This window comes from Polypterus senegalus, chromosome 4, assembly GCF_016835505.1.
Source record: "Polypterus senegalus isolate Bchr_013 chromosome 4, ASM1683550v1, whole genome shotgun sequence".
NCBI lineage: Eukaryota > Metazoa > Chordata > Cladistia > Polypteriformes > Polypteridae > Polypterus > Polypterus senegalus.
Window position 1 is genome coordinate 59,661,684 of NC_053157.1, and position 24,098 is coordinate 59,685,781.

The window sequence follows — 24,098 nt, forward strand, 5'->3', positions numbered from 1 at the left end:
GTGTAGGTCTTTTTTAAAGGTGGGTCATGATTGAATCTGCTTTAACTGTCTGTGCTGATGCTCCACACTTTTTATTCTGTCAGAAAGATAGAAATGTCTTGTAAATAGTAATACATTTTGCATTATTATTATTATTATTATTATTATTTCATAGAGTTTCCCGGGCTCCTTCAAGGTTTGCTTTCACTCCCACCGTGCCACGTGGCTAATTATTATGCATCCACAGGGCACACAACTCCTTCTCTAATGTTGATGTGGAACTTTAAGATCAACCAAACTCATCCCACAGAGTCTGTAATGCAATGATCAGCATTATATACCTGGGGGGCAGCCCCATCAATGTTGGCTGTTACAGTTCCAGATGATGTTGCACTGTCCTCACAAAGTATTATGGGGTGCTGGTATTTTAAAATAAATAAATAAATAAAATTAGTTGAACAATGTGAATGTGAATACAGCAAATTTGCTGCGAGTAACACTTTAGCAAAATTTGCTGATCAACACTAATCAGCATACAAATAGAGGGACACTCTAGCAACATCCCTTATGCCATCAAGTATTATGTAAAGTCCCAAATTAGTTAAACATAGTAAAAGTCTCAAGTTAATATCTGATTCATAGAAATAAAGACTTCTTACGTGTAACCTGTTATCAGAGTACAATATATAAAGTTAAATGTTTTAAATGGCATTCTCTTCTAATTTAAATGTACTTGGAACAAATGTTTGGATGACCTAGTTAAACAGTCGGACAAAGTTAAAGTATAATTCCTCTTAAAAAAAATTGCACTATTTTTTCGTGAATTGATCTCTCTAGTTTTAAATTTAATCTCTACTTTTTAGTAGCATAAACAATCTCTGAACAGATTTCTAGGAAATATTTTTGGTTAATTTTTGGAATTATACCTTATAGAAATTCCAGTGTCTTTTTTGTAAATGTAATTCTTCTTGTGATTTTCAGTGGAAGTAAATAAAAGAATGTGGTGTGTATGCTCATTTAATGCAATATATAATGAATGAATGCACTTTCAGTACTTCCAATGCTTCACACCATTTTAAACATCATGTCCTCTGGTCAGACCTTTCTAATTTTATAACTTTATTTTTGGTAAAGCCATAATTGAAATACTCAGTTTTGTATTTCCAAATAAGTTTGGAAATTGTTCTCTAACAGGATGCTTTGATGTGTCAAACTGCTTTATGTCAAAATAGCATATGTGCTAATAGTGAATAGAGAGAAGCATACAATTCTTTTTTTTTTCTTCTATGACATTTTCTTTGTAAAATAGAATGCAGTGAGCACCATGCAGAGTACATTTTGAATGATAAAGCAACATTTGTAAAAAAAAAAAGTAATGTTTGTTCATATCTTGTGAATAAACATAATTAAAGTTATTGAACCATTTTTCACTTTTGATAGATAACTCATAAACAATCCGGCATTGTGAAATATGGTTCTGCAGTAGTATGACATTCATTGTTTCAGCATATTAACATGAACTAATTTTCAAAAATGTGCTTCCTGATTGTCCTATTAATTGAAAGCCACATCTTCACACCATCTCTTGTTGTGTTTCTTTTTTTTTTTTATTAATGATGACCTTTATACAAATTCAAGCGGTGCATTGCTGACTTAACAAGAACTGTCCGGCTTTTGGAAGATTTTTAGAAGGCTGTCTGCATTACCCTAAGTTGTATTTTTGTTTTTTATTGACGATTTAACTTATTTACCCAGCATTATCATATTTAGTCTAGTGAAAAGAATTCAAATATCACTTGGAGTATTTACAGTTATGCACAATAGGAAATTTTAATTGAAATTTTATTTAAATGGCAGGTCAGAAAATGTTTATAAAACTATGCAAGTTTAATTTTTATGCTACACAGATTAGCTCCAATATTAAAAGGTTTTGATATGGTGCAGTTATTCATTCTGTAAAAGTATTCTGTATACTGTATAATGAAATATGTCCTCATTCTGGTGAGAGTAGTGCTAAAATGGACCATGTATGACACCAAATATGCCTTCAGCTGTGGTATTGCCATGAAATATATAGAAAAACAAAAATATATATATATATATATATATATATATATATATATATATATATATATATATACAGTGGAGGAAATAATTATTTGACCCCTCACTGATTTTGTAAGTTTGTCCAATGACAAAGAAATGAAAAGTCTCAGAACAGTATCATTTCAATGGTAGGTTTATTTCAACAGTGGCAGATTGCACATCAAAAGGAAAATCGAAAAATAACTTTAAATAAAAGATAGAAATTGATTTGCATTTCATTGAGGGAAATAAGTTTTGAACCCTCTAACAAAAAGACTTAATACTTAGTGGAAAAACCCTTGTTTGCAAGCACAGAGGTCAAACGTTTCTTGTAATTGATGACCAAGTTTGCACATTTTAGGAGGAATGTTGGTCCACTCCTCTTTGCAGATCATCTCTAAATCCCTAAGGTTTGAGGCTGTCTCTGTGCTACTCTGAGCTTGAGCTCCCTCCATAGGTTTTCTATTGGATTAAGGTCCGAGACTGACTAGGCCACTCCATGACCTTAATGTGCTTCTTCTTGAGCCACTCCTTTGTTGCCTTTGCTGTATGTTTTGGGTCATTGTCGTGCTGGAACACCCATCCACGACCCATTTTCAGTTTCCTGGCAGAGGGAAGGAGATTGTCGCTCAGGATTTCACGATACATGGCTCCGTCCATTTTCCGTTAATGCGATTAAGTTGTCCTGTGCCCTTAGCAGAAAAACACCCCCAAAGCAAAATGTTTCCACCCCCATGCTTGACGGTGGGGACGGTGTTTTGGGGTCATAGGCAGCATTTTTCTTCCTCCAAACACAGCGAGTTGAGTTAATGCCAAAGAGCTCTATTTTGGTCTCATCAGACCACAGCACCTTCTCCCAGTCACTCTCTGAATCATTCAGGTGTTCATTGGCAAACTTCAGACGGGCCTGCACATGTGCCTTCTTGAGCAAGGGGACCTTGCGAGCCCTGCAGGATTTTAATCCATTGCGGTGTAATGTGTTTCCAATGGTTTTCTTGGTGACTGTGGTCCCTGCTAATTTGAGGTCATTAACTAACTCCTCCCGTGTAGTTCTAGGATTCTTTTCACCTTTCTCAGAACCATTGACACCCCACGAGGTGAGATCTTGCGTGGAGCCCCAGAGCGAGGTCGATTGATGGTCATTTTGTGCTCCTTCCATTTTCAACAATCGCACCAACAGTTGTCACCTTCTCTCCCAGCTTCTTGCTAATGGTTTTGTAGCCCATTCCAGCCTTGTGCAGGTCTACAATTTTGTCTCTGACATCCTTGGACAGCTCTTTGGTCTTTCCCATGTTGTAGAGTGTGGAGTCTGCTTGATTGATTGATTCTGTGGACAGGTGTCTTTTATACAGGTGACTAGTTAAGACAGGTGTCCTTAATGAGGGTGACTAATTGAGTAGAAGTGTCTAACCACTCTGTGGGAGCCAGAACTCTTAATGGTTGGTAGGGGTTCAAAACTTATTTCCCTCAATGAAATGCAAATCAATTTCTATCTTTTATTTAAAGTTATTTTTTCGATTTTCCTTTTGATGTGCAATCTGCCACTGTTGAAATAAACCTACCATTGAAATGATACTGTTCTGAGACTTTTCATTTCTTTGTCATTGGACAAACTTACAAAATCAGTGAGGGTCAAATAATTATTTCCTCCACTGTATATATATATATATATATATATATATATATATATATATATATATATATATATATATATATATATATATATATATATATATATATATATATATATATATATATATATATATATATATATATATATATATATATATATATATATATATATATATATATATATATATATATATATATATATATATATATATATATATATATATATATATATATATATATATATATATATATATATATATATATATATATATATATATATATATATATATATATATATATATATATACACACACACACACACACAGAGATTGTAATCCTGTTGAACTCTCAGGAGGATGTTGTACTAGATTACAAGAAAGGGGCAGCCACTTAACATCAAACTGTACACCTTTCCTTAAATAGACAGTCTCGTTACATTTTTTTCAATTGCTGTTGCTTTTAAAATGGCCAACTGCTGAAGTGTTGCCAGCCAATCAGCTAAAAGCTTTCCCCTTGCCAGTCACCTGCTGGCTATAGCTTAGGCCAGGTATTTTTATTTTAAAACCACATGCACATTCAGTTAAACAGAACAGAATTAATTGGGCTTCTTCACATGATGCCACCTGTAGGACTAAAGCCTTAATGTTATAATACTGGTGTTAGATTTAAATTGGTTTAGTGGAAATCTCTCTTTGTCCGTCAATTCCTTGTCACTGGCAGGAGAATGTTACAACCAATCTTTCAGGAAATGTGCTGCTGTTATTTGAAAATAGTTCCTATCTACAATAAATGTTTATGTATAATTTTATAATAGGACTTTGTGTAGCAAAATAAAAGGAAAAAAAGCAAGTGAAACTTGTCTAAGGTCAGTAACCTGAGAAATTGAAGTAGCCGCTATGTGCAACAAATGTTGTATATAACTAATAAATAACTGATAAAGATGTCAAGTCTGCATCTGAATAGTGGATACACAGGTATGATATGAATGATATAGAAAGGATTTGTATATTAGTGTTCATAGGATAAGAGAGAGGTTAGGATAAGGTTGGAAAAATAAAGCTTGTTTGGTTTAATTATTGTGTCTCTTAATAGGCCAGTCTAAAAATAATTATCACTTCTCATACTATATTTCCAACAAAATAAACTAGTAAGAACTTCCAGTCAATTTATAGCTGATGTGAATTTCTCTGGTATAAACTAAGACAGGGTTCTCAAACTGCAGTCCTGGAGGGCATCAGTTGCTGCAGGTTTTCATTCTAACCCTTCTCTTAAATAGTGACCCGTTTTTGCTGCTAATTAACTTCTTTTGAATTAATTTTAATTTACTTGTTTTTTTAAGATTTGCTTCCCTGAATTTCTTCATTGTTCCTCTGAATTCCTTCATTTCTTTCCTTAAATGGCACCCAAACGAAATGAAGTGTGAAGTGAGTGAGCCAACAGAAGACCAACTAAGTCAGGGCCTCAAAGTCCAACCAGTTTCACTCCAACCAGTTGCTTAATTAGGCTGTGTGTCTTGTCGTTAATTAAACCGTTGTTTCTTTAATTCCATGGCTTGTTGCTGCTCTCATTTTGCAATAGCATACATTTCTGAAATTAGTGATTTTCTCTTTTCTAAGAGCGCTGTTAAAAATGTTTTGTGGACCTGAGCAGATCAACATGCCCGAGACTTTCATCCTTCTTTATTTTCAGATATTATATGATGGACACAGTTTGCTGGTCATGTTTTGGCTCATTTTGTATCTCACTATTGTTTGGCAGGTAACTAAAGAAAAAGAAACAATTAAGGAGTATGAGTCTTCAAGAGCAGTGTTTCCTAACCTTGGTCCTAGGGGCACACTGTGGCTGCAGGTTTTTGATCCAACCAGCTTTTGTTTTTAATTTGACTCCTGGGCTAATTAAGTGAACTGTTATTTCCGAAGTTCTATGTTTTGGGAAAAATATAGAAAAATAAGTTAGGTAAAAATATATACAGACTTATACCAAACAAATTTTTCCCATAAGAAATAATGGAAAAATGATTAATCCGTTCCCATGAAAAAAATCCTATTGTTATTGTCATATTATACATTGATGGGGTTGTATAAAATGTAAACACTGCTTAATACTAAAATACATAAATACAAAAGCAATTCAATGAAATAAATGAAAATTTAACCTCACTTTACTTTTTAATAACGTCTTTGTTTACACAATCGTAGATATCGTCGTTCTCGGCATACGGTATGCAGCAGCCATGTCCCGGATACGCATGCCACCTTCATACTTTTCAACAATCAATTAAAATTTATGTCAAAAAACACAAAATCACGTTGTGATGATGCGGGTTTGCTGTATGCTCCCATCTGCTGTCCGGGAGCCCTTGAACCCTACACCGTTGGTAATGTTACCGATGAGCTTAGCAGTGAGGCACAACAAAACACGGGATGGTGAAAAAGTGCAAAGTACTTTTATTAAAACAATCAACAAAACAAGGTGTTCAAATTAAAGTGCAGTGTCCAAAGTTCCAATAAATAAATCCATAAAATCAGAAGTGAAACGTAGAGGTTAAAAACAATAGAAAAAAAATCTTAAAAACAACAAGGTTAAAATACAGCAGGAAGCATTCTTTTAAAAAAAAACACAACAAGAAGCCCAGTGCCTTTTTACCTGGCGGCCCTCTTGCTTCCCCCCTCTGGGCTTCTCAACAGGGTTAAGTAGTTGCCCTACTTGCAGCTGACCTTCACTTTGCCTATTTCAGCTGTTCAGTTCACCTCTCCGATCCCTGGATCCGGTAGGCTCCTCCTGATAGCGAATTGGGATCTACAGCGACCTTCTTCCGGTCAATCCCGCTCCATGATCACTCAGCGGGAGTGACCACTACTACTATTACCCAGGTGTCGGTCCAGCACCCAGGGTCCCTGTTCAGCTGCAATGCGAGCCTGCCTCTGCGCTCGCGCCTGCGCTCTCTCTCTCCTGCTTCCTCCTTTCTCCTGCAACCTCCTGTCTGTCCTTTCTTTCTTTCTTTTCCCCTTCTAGCCGACTCGCGCTTCTGTTTATCAAGAGGACATGGCAGCTGAAATCGGCAGCCCCAGGAACAGTTACGAATGCGGATGCTCTGTCACCTGTGCACTTAGGTGAGAAACGCCCACATCGTGAATCGCCCTGAGAAACGCTTCAGCCCAATACTATCCACTTGCAGAGCCACCACGCCCCCTCACCAACGCGACGCGGTGATTATTTATTTTAAAACTGGCCTTTGACAGGAGCTGTGGACCCGCTATACCAGAAACGTGAAAATTCACAGAGTTATAGCGCGGGTTGTTCACTGAATGCTAGCAACTGACGCTCGTGGGCAGTCGTGGCTTTGTCTCGAGAGAGGTAAACAAGGGTAGCACGCGAGGCATATTCCAAACAATGGTCGTATATGAAGCAAAATTTTTCGCTCCCAAACAGGACATATACCAAGTTGGACTTCTTACAAAGCGGATGTATACCAAGGTACCACTGTGTGTTGTGTATGTATGTATGTATGTATGTATGTATGTATACATATATATATATATACATATACATATACATATACATATACAATACTAATAAAAGGCAAAGCCCTCACTGACTGACTCATCACTAATTCTCCAAGTTCCCGTGTAGGTAGAAGGCTGAAATTTGGCAGGCTTATTCCTTACAACTTACAAAAGTTAGGCAGGTTTAATTTCAAAATTCTATGCGTAATGGTCATAACTGGAACCTACTTATGTACATCTATACCGGCCATAGCCTGCAGCTCGGTCGCCGTGTAAGGCGGAGTTGCGTCCCTCATCGTCACGCCTCCCACTTAATTGAGTGCCTGCCCATATAAGGCCGTCCATCAGCAGCAATCCAATAGAAACACTCTGCCGCTAAATATTCGCTGGTGAAGGACTGTGCTTATGCAGACGAAGATGAAATGGTCAGGATGGTGTTTGGCACAAACTCCGCGAAACTGCGAGAGAAACGTTTAAGTGCCGGGTCTTAGCTAACATTAAATAAAACTGTGGACATCGCACGAGATAGCACAAGTATAGCTGAGAATTTTCGATGCATGTACTTCAAGCGGCTCACGTGAACTGACTGTGAACGCAGTAGACAGGGAACAAGGAAGAACTCCAAAGAGCGCTGAACAAAAAAACGCTTTATACAATTAGAAAGAAAGAAAGAATATGAAGCGAGTGACGCATACAACCATATTCATAATTGCAGCTACTGCGGAAACAAAGCACACGGTGGAAAAAGTCAATGTCCAGCTAAAGGAAGACAGTGTGTAATGTCTCAAATAAAGAGGAAGACGAGCTGTTTATTGATGCAGTAAGAAAGGAATCGATGAATGAAACCTGTTATCTTTACAACAGTTGACAAACACGGAATGTAACTTGAACGCAACACATCCTCCAAATACGAACCTGATTGAAAGAAATAATGATAATCAAATCCTTGATGACAGCAACATTCATAACAGTCACAAAACAATTACATTGACAATCATGTTGCGTTATATTTTAAAATGTTTCCTTTTCTTTTTCATTACTTCTTTAACACACTTCTTCTCCACTGCAAAGCGTGGGTATTTTGCTAGTGTCTTATAAATGTAAAAAATCATGCTGATGTGCTTTTCTGAATGTAGAATAAAAAAAATAAAAATACCAGCTAATTAAATGAGATCAGTGTTATCAGGTGTTGTGACTGATTAGGAATCTGGTTGGAACAAAAACCTGCAGCCATAGTGGGCCCCCAGGACTAAAATTAATTCAAAAGAAGTTAATTAGCAGCAAAAACAGGTCACTTATTAGGAAAAGGGTTAGAATGAAAACCTGCAGACACTTTGGTCCTCCAAGACCAGACTTAGAGAAACCAGAGCTACGGCATTACACACATTTGCAAAATTTGCCTTGAGAAACTGGCTTCAAAGAAATGATTTAGAATTCAGTTATTTTTGTGTATGTTTTTTAGCCACAAGGTGGAGCCACAATACAGTCCATCTCCAATACATAATCTGGTATTAACATGCAAGAAGTAGTTTTGTAGATGTATTACCGACGTGAACCAGTCGTCCTTTTTTCTCTCTGCAGTGTTAATTAGTTTCTTCCTTTTAATGAAAAAAAAAAAATCCATCAATGCTGTTAAAAGGTGTATTTAAACAGCCTCTATCAAATGTGAGAGTATTATAGTAAGGGTTATTTGGTTATTTTTGATGTTGCAACGTTTAATTTACTAGTGTATCTTTATTTAGTGAATGTATATTAGATTTTTTTTTTTTTTTAATAACTTGCAACCAATTACTTGTATATAATCTGCTGCCTTTTTAAATTTAATCCTGCATTCATTATTTTAGAATGTATTATGGACATATCTTTTATAACTTCTAACAAGTGAATATGCAAAACCCTGACATTTTTATGTCATTCTACTCCTGTTACAGTTGTCACAGATGTGAACCCATGAGAAAGTGGCACCGTATAGGCCGGCCCCACAATTAAACAAAATTGGAAAGTTGGGGAGGGGATAATCCATTTGTTTGTCCACAAACATTTTGAAAATAGCACTTTTAAAAGGTTAGGAAACTGTAGGCAAACGGGGGTGCATTTGTGTCTTATAAGTTAAAGGATTTTTTTTTTGGGTTCGGGATTAGATTCTATTGAAGTGTAGTTTAGACATGAAGATGCAAGCAATTTGAATACCAAAACTAAATAGTAGTAATAAAAAGGAAACAAAACAACTTGCAAACTCCATATGCATAATGTAGTACAATAACACTACAAAGTCAGCCCTCCCCCATCCCTATCCCAAAAGCAAACCCCCCCGCTCAATCTGACAGCAGACCCCTAATCGGTACCACAACACCAAACCATAAAAAACCAACACACATTTACTGTAGGGAAAGTTGGGCATTGCGTAACTTTCTGGTACGTTTCTTGTTGTAATTAACTGTTTTGAAAGTAGGGAATATGTTTAATTTTTTATTTACTTCATCATTGAGTCATTTCCCATGTTTTTGTTTTAGTTTTTTTGTAACAGCAAGTTATATTCAAAAAATTTACTGATAATAGAATGTAATTACATGTGTTGGTAAAAATTTTTTTTTTTTGTAGTGGCATTTACAATGTAGTTTTAAAACTGAGTGCAGAATAACTTTCAAAGACAGCAAGTCCAACTCAAGTGATATAAAAAACAGCATTTTTTAGTGTTAGTTGTTGGTTGTGAGGGGCCTATAGCTAATTTATTAAATATGATGTTTTTACTAGATGTACCCTATAGTGAGTTAAAATCTATGTGGAAGCCTCGCACTCAAATTGTTGGCTGCTTTGGACCATGATGTATAGGAGGTGCTTGTGGTGTTTTGCCAGTAAATGCAGTGTGAGAAAAATATTGCATCATCATGATTTTGCATATAGCCACATTTCCTCTTCAGTTGATTTGTAGATAATTTAAGTTGCTTGCATGTTTTACTTTTATAGTCACGAAGGTCATGTGACTTGCATGCTATAATTTTAAGCAGCAGAAGAAGTGAGCTGCCACTGCTGCCCCTTCTACTGGCAGCTTCAGACAGAAGTCTCTGCTGCATGTGTGATTCTGTATGGATTTTGCTGCTTGCCCTCAGGCATTGCTGTTAGCCAAATGATGAAAGACAATAAGCAAAATATACACTGTAAAATGCAAGGGGTCGCTGTTGCCCCATTAACCCCAACAGATAGACTCTCTGGACACAGAGTAAAAGTCCCAAGAAGTATTTTAATTACTTTTCTTCCTAGAGACTGTGCCTTATGCACTGCAGCCACAGTAGCATGGGTAAATAATCACAAATCAAGCACAAACACACTACAATTCTGTCCTCCACACCTCCCAGCAAGTGTTGTCCACCTCCTCCCGACTCTGGCTCGCTAATGAAGAACTGGCTTTTTTCTTCAGCCCAGAATTACTTTGGGGCTTCCGTCCTCGTGACTACCTCGTATTTCTGGGCTATCCCCAGGTCCTTTGACAGCCATCTGGCATTTTGGGTGAGGCAGTATCCAAAAGTGGCTGCCCCCCACCCCATCCTTCCCTCCTCAGGACGTCCCAGCCGGGTTGAGCTGCCAGCCGTCTAACACACGTAATAGTAACTCTCTCTCTCTCTCTCTCTCTCTCTCTCTCTCTCTCTCTCTCTCTCTCTCTCTCTCGATAAATTTCAAACAGTAAATTAATCTGTAATTGAACTTTGTCTGTTTTTAGATAGACACATTTAAACATTTTGCCAATGCATTTCAACAAAAGTTTTTGAATCTTCAGAATTTTATGTATTGAAGACATCTCAATGACAATTGAACTTTGCTACCAACAAACATCCTTGAAGAAAAACAGTGCCAAGTATACACAACATTGACTAACTAGGAGGCAAACTGATTCATGCTGACAGACACGTGGTGATGACAGCAGGAGCTTTTCACATTATATGCAAACATGCATAAAGATCCAGAAACCATGAGTCAAGTCATGCTATCTCGCATATTTGTTAGGTTTAAAAAGATGTTTTACTAATACAAGCTGTAGAGAACTCTTAAGTGTGTGAGATTATAGAAAGCAGTAACAAGGGGTAACAAATTGCAGGTGACTTCCATACAGATACCAACAACAATTTTAGCTGCAATATTACCTAAAACGAAGACTTTTTGCAAAGACCAAGCTCTTGCGTAGATGTGTCTAAAGAAATAAAAATGTTTGGAGAGAGAGGGAAAATGATGCCTTAAACATAGCTAAGCATAAAAGTACCAGGAAAATTAGACCTGCAGGCAAAGCAAAAAGGATCCAAGGTTCCCTTGATGTTTTTCTGAGGATGAGTTAAGCATAATTTATGCACAAAATGAAATTGGGTAAATTGTTAATCTGGATTTCTGGAACAAACTTTTATATGAATAAGTACTGTATTCCAACAGTTGGATGAGGAAGGGGCAAGATATCTGTTCCAGATTGTGTACACATTAAAAGAGGAGATACTACACAGAAGAGAATATGGGGCCTAAAGGATGCATACTTCATGTTCCAGAAATCCAGTGGCTTTTCAGTTTCTTCATCTCAGTTGAAACTAAATCTGAGTTGTCGTTTTTTGAGAGCATAATAGGTAAGGGTTATTTGCTTTTTCATATCAAGACTAAATTACTTTGAAGTGCTACAAGTATAGTCACCAGTACATCAAAGATAAGATTGCATGTAGAGCACAGCTGTCATTTTAGTAAAAAAATAAATAAATAAATATTTATCTTTCAAAGAAAGACGGAGATCAATGCTGTAAAAGGGGCTTTTATATTGACTACACCAACGCCAAAGAATCCAAAACCTCAGAATTCCCATAGATATTCAGTGCATGATACACAGGAAAGCAGGAACACATGCCTCATACAATGGTTACAACATGGGCCTTACTAGCTTATCCAGGAAGTAGCCTTTACTATGCAGCCGCCTGGTCCTCTTAGTTGACCTTCATGACCTACTGTGGCCTGGAGGCTTCACAGTCCTGACCACATTTGTGAACAATGGAACTCTTCATGAGGAATACTTTAGCATATTTATTTGAAGTAGGCAGCTGTCCATTTTCTTTTAAAGTCCTATATCTATCCTTCTATCTGTCTGTCTTTTGATTTAATTTTTTAAGGAAAGGCCCCACACTTTTGCAGCAAATCTTCACAAAACCAATAACAGCTTAACTTGTTTGGAGTTATGTTTATATAATAATTTACATTCATTTAAGAAAGGGAAAAAAATGATAGTTTTTAAAAAGTCATTCACATTTATAAGGATCAGAAGAGTGTACCAGTGAAGTGCTTTGGACGCGGTCTTAATATTTTTATTTTTTTAACTTTTTTTTATTAATGTACAGTTTAAATTAATATATTTAAATATGACTGATGAATAGTTTTCTGTGCTTTCTCATTTGCAGATACGGTATCCGTCCTGAGCATGTCATCATCTACGGCCAAAGTATAGGAACTGTGCCCTCTGTGGATCTGGCTGCACAGTATGAGAGTGCTGCTGTTGTTCTTCATTCTCCATTAACCTCAGGAATGCGTGTTGCGTTTCCAGATACAAAAAAGACCTATTGCTTTGATGCGTTCCCAAAGTAGGTGTTTTTTACTTCGTCCTTCACAAACATTTTAATTAATGTAATAGTTAAGCTATTTGACCTCACTTTTTCCGTTAACTATTTTGCCAAGTTTGCCTTTAGGGAAAAACTAAGCACCATCTTATCTGTCTATCTATACTTGAAATAAAAAAATATACATCATGCTAAAGGTTTCCATTAGCAGCTCAGTGTTGTGCATGTTAGATTAATTGGTGTTTATAAATTGGACCAGTGTGAGAGTGGGATGCATAAGGTATGTAATAAGTGTCTTCTCAGATGCTTCACATAAAGCTGATATCATATTATGTGACTTCTAGTCATTGTGTATCTCAGCTTTGCCGACTGCAGTTGCTAATCGCAAAACCAGGCCGTGTCATTTAACACAAGTGAAAAATTGAGGGCCATGTCACATTTGCCGAATGAGTGCTAACCTTCCAACACAGTTGTGCTCACCGCTTTTTTGTGACAGCCAAGATGTCACAAGACTCATCCAGTAATGTATGAAAGGTTAATGGGCATGGCCAGGTTTGTGTTTTTTTTTCTTTTTTTTCCATTCTATTGTTGCATGTATGACACAAGATATCGAGTGGACAAGCCCCTATTCTGGTTGCAACATCCAATACCCTGTGATTCTTCACTTCTTGCCACTACATTTTATGAGTTATACTCCTGGATGAGCTTTCATTGATTGTCAGCTGTCTTGTACATAAGCCCACTCCTATGACTAAAAACATTTGATTTTACCGTTGTGAGTCTCTGGGTGTGTCACACTGTTTGACCGACTTCACAGGAGCAAGCCACCGGCTGTCTCTGACTCACTAAGATTATGTAAATGAACATTGTGTCTGAAAATCACTGGAAAAGTTGTGTAATTTGACATGGCCTTAAGAAAGCTGAAAGGTAAGGTTTATATACTCCCTAATTGTAGAGCGAGAGTGGTGGGTGATGTGTTGCATGCTGAATTGCACATGAAAGTACAAATTTCATTGTGCTCTCTGTGTGACAATAATGACCTTATAATAGCCTGGTGCGCAATCTGGTATAGGCTCCAGCTTGACATCTGTTCTGAACAAATAAACACTAGCACCCAATGATCTTGAATTAGATAAATGGGTTAGATGAATGTCTGAACATAAATTTTCATTTTGCCAGTTTTCTGGAATTACACATTTAAATGTTAATTAACTGATTAAATGAATATTCCACTCAAAAATATTTTTTAATGTTAGTTACCCTAGATAGTGTGTAGTTATGGCCAAGAAGAAATTTCACAAAGTTGGTCAACGTTGGACAACAGCAAACAATCTCAAAACATTCATGAAATTCTCGCGTTCCTAGTGCTGCTTCATGTCAAATCATTTAGTTATATACTAACAATGTCCCAAACACTTTTTTACTAAAAATATTGTTATCCGTTGTTAAATGATTTCTGGAAAACACTCTTGTGATCTAAAATGGAGCCTTCTGAAATGCAAAAGTAAACATATGAATTGAAGACTACCTTCCCATTGCTACATTAATATTCACATTGATTAACAACACCTGGAGTACCTCAGAATTATTTAGCAGCAGTTTGTGTAACTGCACAGTTGACTTGACCAGCTGCTTGTTGAAGATCTCAGATATGCATAAATCCAGGCCATATTCTCTTCCTTATAATGTGATCACATGAAAAGTAATGCTAGCCAATGCATAAGTTGTTACTGGACTGAAGTGCAACCAGTGATTGAGAAGGAGATGTACAGTGCATCCGGAAAGTATTCACAGCGCATCATTTTTTCCACATTTTGTTATGTTACAGAGTTATTCCAAAATGGATTAAATTCATTTTTTTCTCAGAATTCTACACACAACACCCCATAATGACAATGTGAAAAAGGTTTACTTGAGATTTTTGCAAATTTATTAAAAATAAAAAAACTGAGAAATCACATGTACATAAGTATTCACAGCCTTTGCCATGAAGCTCAAAATTGAGCTCAGTTGCATCCTGTTTCCCCTGATCATCTGTGAGATGTTTCTGCAGCTTAATTGGACTCCACCTGTGGTAAACTCAGTTGATGGGACATGATTTGGAAAGGCACACACCTGTCTATATAAGGTCCCACAGTTGACAGTTCATGTCAGAGCACAAACCAAGCATGAAGTCAAAGGAATTGTCTGTAGACCTCCAAGATAGGATTGTCTCGAGGCACAAATCTGGGGAAGGTTACAGAAAAATTTCTACTGCTTTGAAGGTCCCAATGAGCACAGTGGCCTCCATCATTCGTAAGTGGAAAAAGTTCAAAACCACCAGGACTCTTCCTAGAGCTGACCGGCCACCTAAACTGAGCGATCGGGGGAGAAGGGCCTTAGTCAGGGAGGTGACCAAGAACCCGATGGTCACTCTGTCAGAGCTCCAGAGGTCCTCTGTGGAGAGAGGAGAACCTTCCAGAAGGACAACCATCTCTGCAGCAATCCACCAATCAGGCCTGTATGGTAGAGTGGCCAGACGGAAGCCACTCCTTAGTAAAAGACACATGGCAGCCCACCTGGAGTTGGCCAAAAGGCACCTGAAGGACTCTCAGACCATGAGAAACAAAATTCTCTGGTCTGATGAGACAAAGATTGAACTTTGGTGTGAATGCCAGGCATCACATTTGGAGGAAACCAGGCACCGCTCATCACCAGGCTGATACCATCCCTACAGTGAAGCATGGTGGTGGCAGCATCATGCTGTGGGGATGTTTTTCAGCGGCAGGAACTGGGAGACTAGTCAGGATAAAGGGAAAGATGACTGTAGCAATGTACAGAGACATCCTGGATGAAAACCTGCTCCAGAGCGCTCTTGAACTCAGACTGGGGCGACGGTTCATCTTTCAGCAGGACAACGACCCTAAGCACACAGCCAAGATATCAAAGGAGTGGCTTCAGGACAACTCTGTGAATGTCCTTGAGTGGCCCAGCCAGAGCCCAGACTTGAATCCGATTGAACATCTCTGGGGCGATCTTAAAATGGCTGTGCACCGACGCTTCCCATCCAACCTGATGGAGTTTGAGAGGTGCTGCAAAGAGGAATGGGCGAAACTGGCCAAGGATAGGTGTGCAAAGCTTGTGGCATCATATTCAAAAAGACTTGAGGCTGTAATTGCTGCCAAAGGTGCATCGACAAAGTATTGAGCAAAGGCTGTGAATACTTATGTACATGTGATTTCTCTTTTTTTTTATTCTTAATAAATTTGCAAAAACCTCAAGTAAACTTTTTTCACGTTTTCATTATGGGGTCTTGTGTGTAGAATTCTGAGGAAAAAAAAGAATTTAATCCATTTTGGAATAAGGCTGTAACATAACGAAATGTTGAAAAAGTGATGCGCTGTGAATACTTTCTGGATGCATTGTATGTCGCTGAGTCTTCAATTCAAATGCTGGGTGCATGAATGTATTCCATTTTTGTTTTGGAGAGAGTTATCCTTGAAGTGGTTTATTTAACAATGTTTTAGTGAAAACATGTATATTTGTGCCATTATGAGCATACAACTGGATGACTCAACATTAGGATTATGTAATACTAGTAACATTAAATTTTTTTTCCCTTTTATTGGACATTTTGATATTGGTTGCTGTCTTCCCGTGTTAAACTAGCCATCTATGGTGTCTATCAGAAGCTTGCAGAATTGAGGTATAGGTTGTCACAAGAACGAGACCTTGACAGATAAAGAGTTGGGGCAGCCACCCGTATATTGTGGTATCCTGGCTGCAAAGTCGTTTTCTGTAGAAATACAGAGCACTGAAGTGCATACAACCGAGTCCAAAACAAGACTGAGGAAACAAAGGAAAGGGGCAGGTTTTAAAGGGGAGACAGGAAGTGAGGTCGATGGATCTGGCACGTGGTCTTCCACCATTGGCTCAGAGCGGAGGTGACATCAGAGGGACTGGAGCTGGTGTGGCCGAGTTCCATTGGCTCAGTCCCGAAGTGATGTCAGGAGATCCAGGTGAAATCCCCGGGATGGTCTACAGGCAAGGAGAAAAGAGTCAGTGCACTCTGCCACACCCCGCATGCCTCCAACTGCCTTCACTCAAGCCCTTTAGCTGCCTCCCATGCGCACGCAGTGACAAGGCCCCCTTAGCCCAGACCCGACGGGTCGGGCGACCTAACCGAGAGGTCGTGAACCCGAGAAAGGCATCAGCGTTGGCGTGGAGAGCCCGACGATGAACGAGCGAAAACTTGTACGGCTGCAGGTCAAGAAACCACCGGGTGACCCGCGGATTCGACTCCTTGTGGAGGGCCATCCACTGTAGGGTGCATGGTCCGTGACAAGGGTGAATTCCGCCCAACAGGTAGTACCTCAGCTGAGTAATCGCCCATTTAATCGCCAGAGCCTCCCTCTCCACCGCAGCATACCTGGTCTCCCGGTCCAACAGTTTCCGCTCAGGAACATGATGGGGTGCTCCACACCATCGACGCTTTGGCTCAGCACGGCGCCCAGGCCTGTGTCCGGCGTCCGCCTGGAGGATGAAAGGCAAAGAAAAGTTAGGTGCCATCAAAACAGGTGTGGACGTAAGGGCCTGCTTTAAGTCACCAAATGCAGCGCTGTTTTTCAGTCCATGCCACAATGTTCGGGCCCTCTTCTTTGTTAAATCAGTCAAGGCGCCGCTCTCTCCAAAACCGGGTACAAACCGGCGGTAGTACCCGCTAACCGAAAGGCTTGGACCTGCCGCTTGGTTCATGGACGGGCCATTTCAGAATGGCATCAATTTTGGAGCACTGTGGCCTTACGGTACCCGACCCACCAGGTAGCCTAAATATTTGGCCTCGCTTAATCCAAGAAGCATTTCCTGGGATTAATCCGAGCCCGCCTCACCAAGTGTCCGTAATACCGCTTGGACATGCTGTAGGTGTTCCTTCCATGTGCTGGAATAGATGACCACGTCATCCAGGTAGGCAGCACTGTATGAGTTATGAGGCCAAAGCACTTTGTCCACCAGACGCTGAAAGGTTGCTGGAGCCCCGTGTAACCCAAATGGAAGGACACGATACTGCCAGTGTCCGCTAGGGGTACTAAACGCGTTTTTACCTTCGGGAGTCCGTTAACGGAACCTGCCAGTACCCTTTCGTCATGTCAAGTGTGGTCAGGTATTGAGCCTGTCCAAGCCTCTCGAGGAGGTCGTCCACGCGTGGCATTGGATAAGCATCAAATTGGGAGACTTGATTAAGCCGACGGAAGTCATTGCAGAACCTCCAACTTCCGCCAGGCTTACCGACGAGCACAATGGGGCTGGACCAGGGACTATAACTTTCCTCAATCACACCTAGCTCCAGCATGCGCTTGATCTCAAGCTCCACTTCAGCCTTTTTTGCCTCGGGAAGACGATACGGGCGTTCTCGGACAACAACCCCGGGCTCTGTCACGATGTTGTGCTCAATCAGAGAGGTCCTTCCGGGTTCTCACTGACTACCTCCCGAACGGTCCGGATAACTGTTTCCAGCTCCTGCCGCTGTCTGGGACTTAAGTCCGTGCGGTTAAGGTCGTGTGTGTGAGCGAAGAGTGAGCGGGCTGGCCGGAGGAGGGATCGGGGTCCCTGTCCTTCCACGGTTTCAGCAGGTTCACATGATAAACCCGCTCCTTTGGCCGACGATTGGGTTGACTCACCAAATAGTCGACCAGTCCCTTCCTCTCCTTAACTTCAGAGGGGCCCTGCCAGTGGGCAAGCAATTTAGAGTGGGAGGTAGGCACTAGGACCATGACCCGATCTCCGGGCGGAACTCCCAAGAGACGTGCGCGTTGTAGTACCGGCCTGTGCTGCTTGAGCTCCTCCATGTGACTTTTAAGGACAGGCGAATCTTTCCAAATCTATCGCAGAACTCGCGATATACTCCAGTATGTTTGTGGAGGGAAGAGCCTCTTCTTCCCAGCCTTCTTTCAAAATATCTAATATGCCCCGAGGTTGTCGCCCGTACAGTAGTTCAAAGGGGAGAACCCCGTGGAGGCTTGTGGGACTTCCGATAGGCAAAAAGGACGAGGGGGAGGAGCTGATCCCAGTTCCTTCCATCCTCGCTGACCACCTTACGCAGCATTTGCTTGAGAGTTTGATTAAACCTCTCTACTAATCCGTCGGTTTGAGGATGATACACCGAGGTCTTTAAATGCTTTATTTTCAGTAATCTGGCAGTCTCCTTGAACGCTTCCGAGGTGAAGGGGTCCCCTGGTCTGTCAAGACTTCTTTGGGGATCCCCACGCCAATACCCCTAGTAATTCCCGTGCGATGGCTTTAGAGGTAGCTGAGCGCAACGGAACAGCTTCGGGGTATCGTGTAGCGTAATCCACGAGGACTAAAATGTACTTGTGTCCTCGGGCTGAGGGCTCCAGGGGTCCCACCAGGTCGACCCCGATTCTGTGGAAGGGAACGTCAATCAGTGGAATAGGAACGAGAGGAGCACGGTCCCTCCTAGGAATTTGTCGCAGTTGACACTCCGGGCAGGAAGCGCCAAAGCGGCGAACCTCCTCATTAATTCCTGGCCAGTAGAAACGGAGCTTGATCCGCTCCAGAGTTTTTTCGGTGCCCAGGTGGCCACCTAGGAGGTGGGCGTGTGCTAGCTCGCAGACCTGCCGCCGGAAGGTACGCTGCACAGCAGCAGCCTCGTCTCCTGCCCGTCATGCATTGCTACACGGTAAAGGAGGTCATTATCTAGCACAAAGTAGGGGCCCTGTGGCATCGACTGATTAGTGCGCTGGCCATTGACAAGGACCACTGCATTTTTTACAAACTTCAGGGAGTCATCATTCCATTGCTCCCTTCTAAAAGAAGCCGGCGTTTCTTTAAATTGGAACCGCAACACGGAGAGAGGGTCAGCGTCGACCTCAATGGGCGTGGTTTCTTCCCGCTCCGCGGCGTCGCTGGTGGGTGACGTGTTAGCCAGCGACGCCCGGAGTTGCCACGCCAGTCAGGGCGACGCCGTCTCTCTCTGCCGGCTGATTACACGGCGTGGAGGCAGCTTGAGACGGGTTATCTCCGTCCATAACGAGGCCCAAATTAACCCCGGGAGTGGTATGTGTCTCACCGCTTTTGATTTTAGACCAGTCCCGCCCTAGTATCACCGGGTGTGGAGGATCAGGTAGGACGCTACGGTGAGTTTACTGAACTGACCCTCCGTAACTGATGACACAGCGGCGGACCTGTACCAGCGGATGTCTCCGTGGACACAGGTTATACCGGTCTTAAATTTTAGCCACTGTTGCGGTTGCACAAAGCGGCGGGCAACAATGGAAATGTTGCTGCCGGAGTCGAACAAACCTGTGGTCTTGTGTCCGTTGACGATCACCACGCCAGTATGTGGGACCGCCAACGGATTAGCGAGAGCACACCAACCCTCCTCGCCTCCACCTGCATTCCTCCTTGCCCCAAGCGGTTTTGCGCGCCCTGCACCGCGGACGCCCGTACGAGCTCCGGATTGTACAGGGAGGGGCTAGGTCTTGGAACGTACCCCGGCTGGGTTTGACATGAGGACGGTTCTGCTCCCCAGAGTGTGAGGCCGCCTCTGCGTCTCCATAAGCTCTATGAGCTCAGACATGTTCTTAAACTGCTGCCCCAAACCGGCTGGGTGAAGCCACGGGGAAGCGCTTCCAGGAGCAGATAGCAAGCTACCTGCTCTATTATTTGGTAGGGCGTGTTTTCAAATGGCGTAGCCAATGCCCTACCATTGCCCATAAGGACCAGGCTTGTCTGTTGGTGGGCGCTCAGGGTCCAACCTCCATTTTTATTTTATTCACCTGCCAGTCTGGGGCACCCCTAGGTGGTAAATGGGGCTTTGGTTTCGCAGGGAGGCAGGCACTCTCCCCCAGGAGAGCATACTGAGTCCCTTTTGCCTCCCCCCTCCAGGGCAGCCCAATTCTGTGAGCCCCACCCGCACACTCCCTGGCCTCTCCAGATGGCCTAGTTATGAGTGCTGGGAGCGGAGCCCGCACCGGGTCACGCCGACCGCGGGGCACCCTCCCGCCTGAAGACTCGCCCCGCACGCTCCCACCTGGGTATATTGCAGGTCCTGTCCCCTTCTCTCTGGGACTTCTCCATCCTGCCGGCTACGCCACTGTCACAAGAACGAGACATGGACAGATAAAGAGTTGGGGCAGCCACCCGTATATTGTGGTATCCTGGCTGCAAAGTCGTTTTCTAGAAATACAGAGCACTGAAGTGCATACAACCGAGTCCAAAACAAGACTGAGGAAACAAAGGAAAGGGGGCAGGTTTTAAAGGGGGAGACAGGAAGTGAGGTCGTATGGATCTGGCACGTGGTCTTCCACCATTGGCTCGTAGCCGGAGGTGACATCAGAGGGACTGGAGCTGGTGTGGCCGAGTTCCATTGGCTCAGTCCCGGAAGTGATGTCAGGAGATCCAGGTGAAATCCCGGGGATGGTCTACAGGCAAGGAGAAAAGAGTCAGTGCACTCTGCCACACCCGGCATGCCTCGAACTGCCTTCACTCAAGCCCTTTAGCTGCCTCCCATGCGCGTGTGTGACAAGGTAAACATTTTGTTCAGTCATCAGTACAAACTACATGGGTAAGTAATGCATAAAAATATATTTCTGGGAGGAATGTTACTTAAAAACATGTCTCCAGTAAATCGATACATTTGGGGAAACTGTCGAAGAAGAATAACTTGGCTATACAAAGAATTAGAATGATTGAAGTAAATGTTATTTTATTTCTTTTGATGGATGGATTGATGATATTTTCCAAACACTGTATTTGCAAGAAGGACTGATTGATTTCACTTTCCTGCAAGCTGAATGTTTACTGTATTTGGCTGTTTTCACCAATGTTTTTTTCATTTATGTATTTCTTTTTAAACAGCATTGACAAAATATCTAAGATTACATCTCCAGTATTAATTATCCATGGAACTGAAGATGAAGTTATAGACTTTTCACATGGCCTTGCACTCTATGAACGGTGCCAGAGACCAGTGGAGCCTCTGTGGGTAGAAGGAGCCGGCCATAATGACGTGGAGCTGTATGGACAGTATCTTGAGAGATTGAAACAGTTTGTCTCTCATGAATTAAAACATTTGTAAAAGGACCATTGGCATTTCCATAACTTTGTGAACATAGCTTTTGTTTTTTTTTTTTTTTGTTTTTGTTTATTATTCTTTTCCCTAATTTCTAGATTGGCCAATAAAATGATAACCTTTCAGATGTGTTTTGCAGATCATGTTTGCTGCCTTCTAGAAATGTACAGGGTATGATTTGCAAAATTTAGCAATGATTTTTTGGAATATCATGTGGTTTCCCCTGTAACTAATATGTTTACTTGGTTATTTTTCTCAGTTTTTAATACTTCCAAATGTAAATGTCCATTATGTAGTAGTACTCCTATTTGAACTTGCTATAATAATATTAATTCAGAAAACTGCTGTGCAAGTGTTGCCAAATGTTCAGCAAATGAGAAATACATTTATATGGAGACCTTTTTTAAAACATCTCAAAAGCTGTAACTTTTTTAAGTTAATGTTTACATTTATAAATTTCATTAAGTAGTACGTTTTGTTGTATTTCTTAAAACACTTGAGTGCTGGATTAATTAACTACTGGGCGTGGGATTTTTATTTCAAGCCTTGTTTTGTGCTTTTGCAACATACAAAGCATGGTTTGTTAGGAAATGCAAATGAAGACTGCTCAGATGTTTAAAATTCAATTGTGATTGTTATTAGGTGTGGCTAATTTAAAAAGCCTTATTATGCAGTTTACCTTGTAGAGGTTAATGAGAAAATATCTCCCTTTTGAATTTGTAAATATTTACTATTTGTACTTTATAATATTTTTATTTTGCATTCTTCCTGTGTATTATGCATACATAAGTGTACAGTTTGTTTTTTGTTTAAATTGGGTGAATAGCAAAAAATGTTAGTTTCTTAATCTGTGTAGAAAATTTTAATTTTTACGTTTGTGTGTGTGCGTGTGTACAGGTAGCCTTACTTGAAGGTGCTTTGCATTTAAAAGAAAAAAAAAACACTAATAAATAGAAATCTGAAAGATTAAGTGATAAATTTATTCATTTTTAAACTCTTTACAATGTCTAATGTGAATATGCGATCTATAACTTTTTACAATGGGCTGTTCACATTATTATAAACTTTTAATGTGCTCAACAAACCACCCATTAGTTAATGAGCATGAATATGAAATATGAATCAAGTCATGTCAGCTGCAAACCAGAGGTGTCTGACTTAAATTACAGTTTTTGTTTTTTTTTTGGATGACTACTATGGCAACTATACTGAGTAACTGAAAACTCTCTTTAATATGATAGTTTTATAATACCTTTGAAAAAAGATCTGGAATTAAAAAAAAAAAAAAAATAATAATGAAGAGCATGTTGTCGTCATCATCATTTTCATTCCACTTTTCCAGGTGAAGATCATAATAGCAACATGATGAGCTATGCTGACCAGGCCATTCTTTCCCTAGCACCATAATTCAACCCCTCCTGAGTTCCAGATACATAGTTGAGGGAGACAGAGAACCATTCAGACTGTCTTGAGTATATCCCTCAGTCTTCGCTTAAGGGCTATGCCTAGTAAACCTCACACAGGGGTTGTCCAGAAACACCCTAACTTCAGTAGGCTCCACTTCCTATGAAGAAAGAAAGGCTTCTGCTCAGAGGTCACTCTGTATTGTTGAGCTCTTAACCCTATTGCAGAGTTTCAGCCCAGCAATCCTGTGCAGGTACTTCATCTAAAAACCTTTTGTCCTTACAATAACTTTTGTTCAGTGAGAAGAGCTCACACATCTAGGTTTGGATAAGGATGTAGATGTACAGGTAAACTGAAATCTCATGTCACCACTCCTGGCTGGTACAATGTGAGTAAAACTGCTTCCATTGTACCAGTTTGCTAGTTAATCTCACAACCTCTCAACCCTCACTTTTAATTGTAAACGCAACCTCAAGGTACTTCAACTCCACAGCTGCTGGTCATTGCTCTCCTGGTGGGAACAGGCCACATGAGTATCATGACCTCAGATTTGGCAGTGCCAATTTACATCCTTTCCATATCACACTCTGTTGTGACCCATTGCGTTGCACACTATAGATCTGAGACTGATGACACTAACAGCAGAGTACAACCATGAGATTCCCAAACTTGACATTCTCGAAGCCTTGGCTGTGCCTTGCTCTCCTGTCCATGAAAATTATGAACAGGCATGAAGACTGAACAGAGACAGGTGGTTAAATGGAATAAAAGCCACCAGACTGTTAACACCTGCAATGTATTTAAAGATAGTCGTCCTTGAAATCTTGTTTAAAAGTACCAGAAAGT

General features: G+C 40.7%; 1 protein-coding gene across 2 annotated transcripts in view; it reads left to right on the forward strand.

Moving 5' to 3' along the window:
- The window catches only part of abhd17b (abhydrolase domain containing 17B, depalmitoylase), a 57,395-nt gene extending 34,580 nt beyond the window's left edge, over nt 1-22,815 (forward strand). For both annotated transcript variants that reach the window (XM_039750730.1, XM_039750729.1), the window contains exons 3-4: nt 12,623-12,802; nt 21,635-22,815. In XM_039750730.1, the coding sequence (XP_039606664.1) occupies nt 12,623-12,802; nt 21,635-21,854 (400 nt within the window). In that variant the 3' untranslated portion in view covers nt 21,855-22,815. The remainder of the gene's footprint in view (nt 1-12,622; nt 12,803-21,634) is intronic.
- The last annotated feature ends 1,283 nt before the right edge of the window (nt 22,816-24,098 follow it).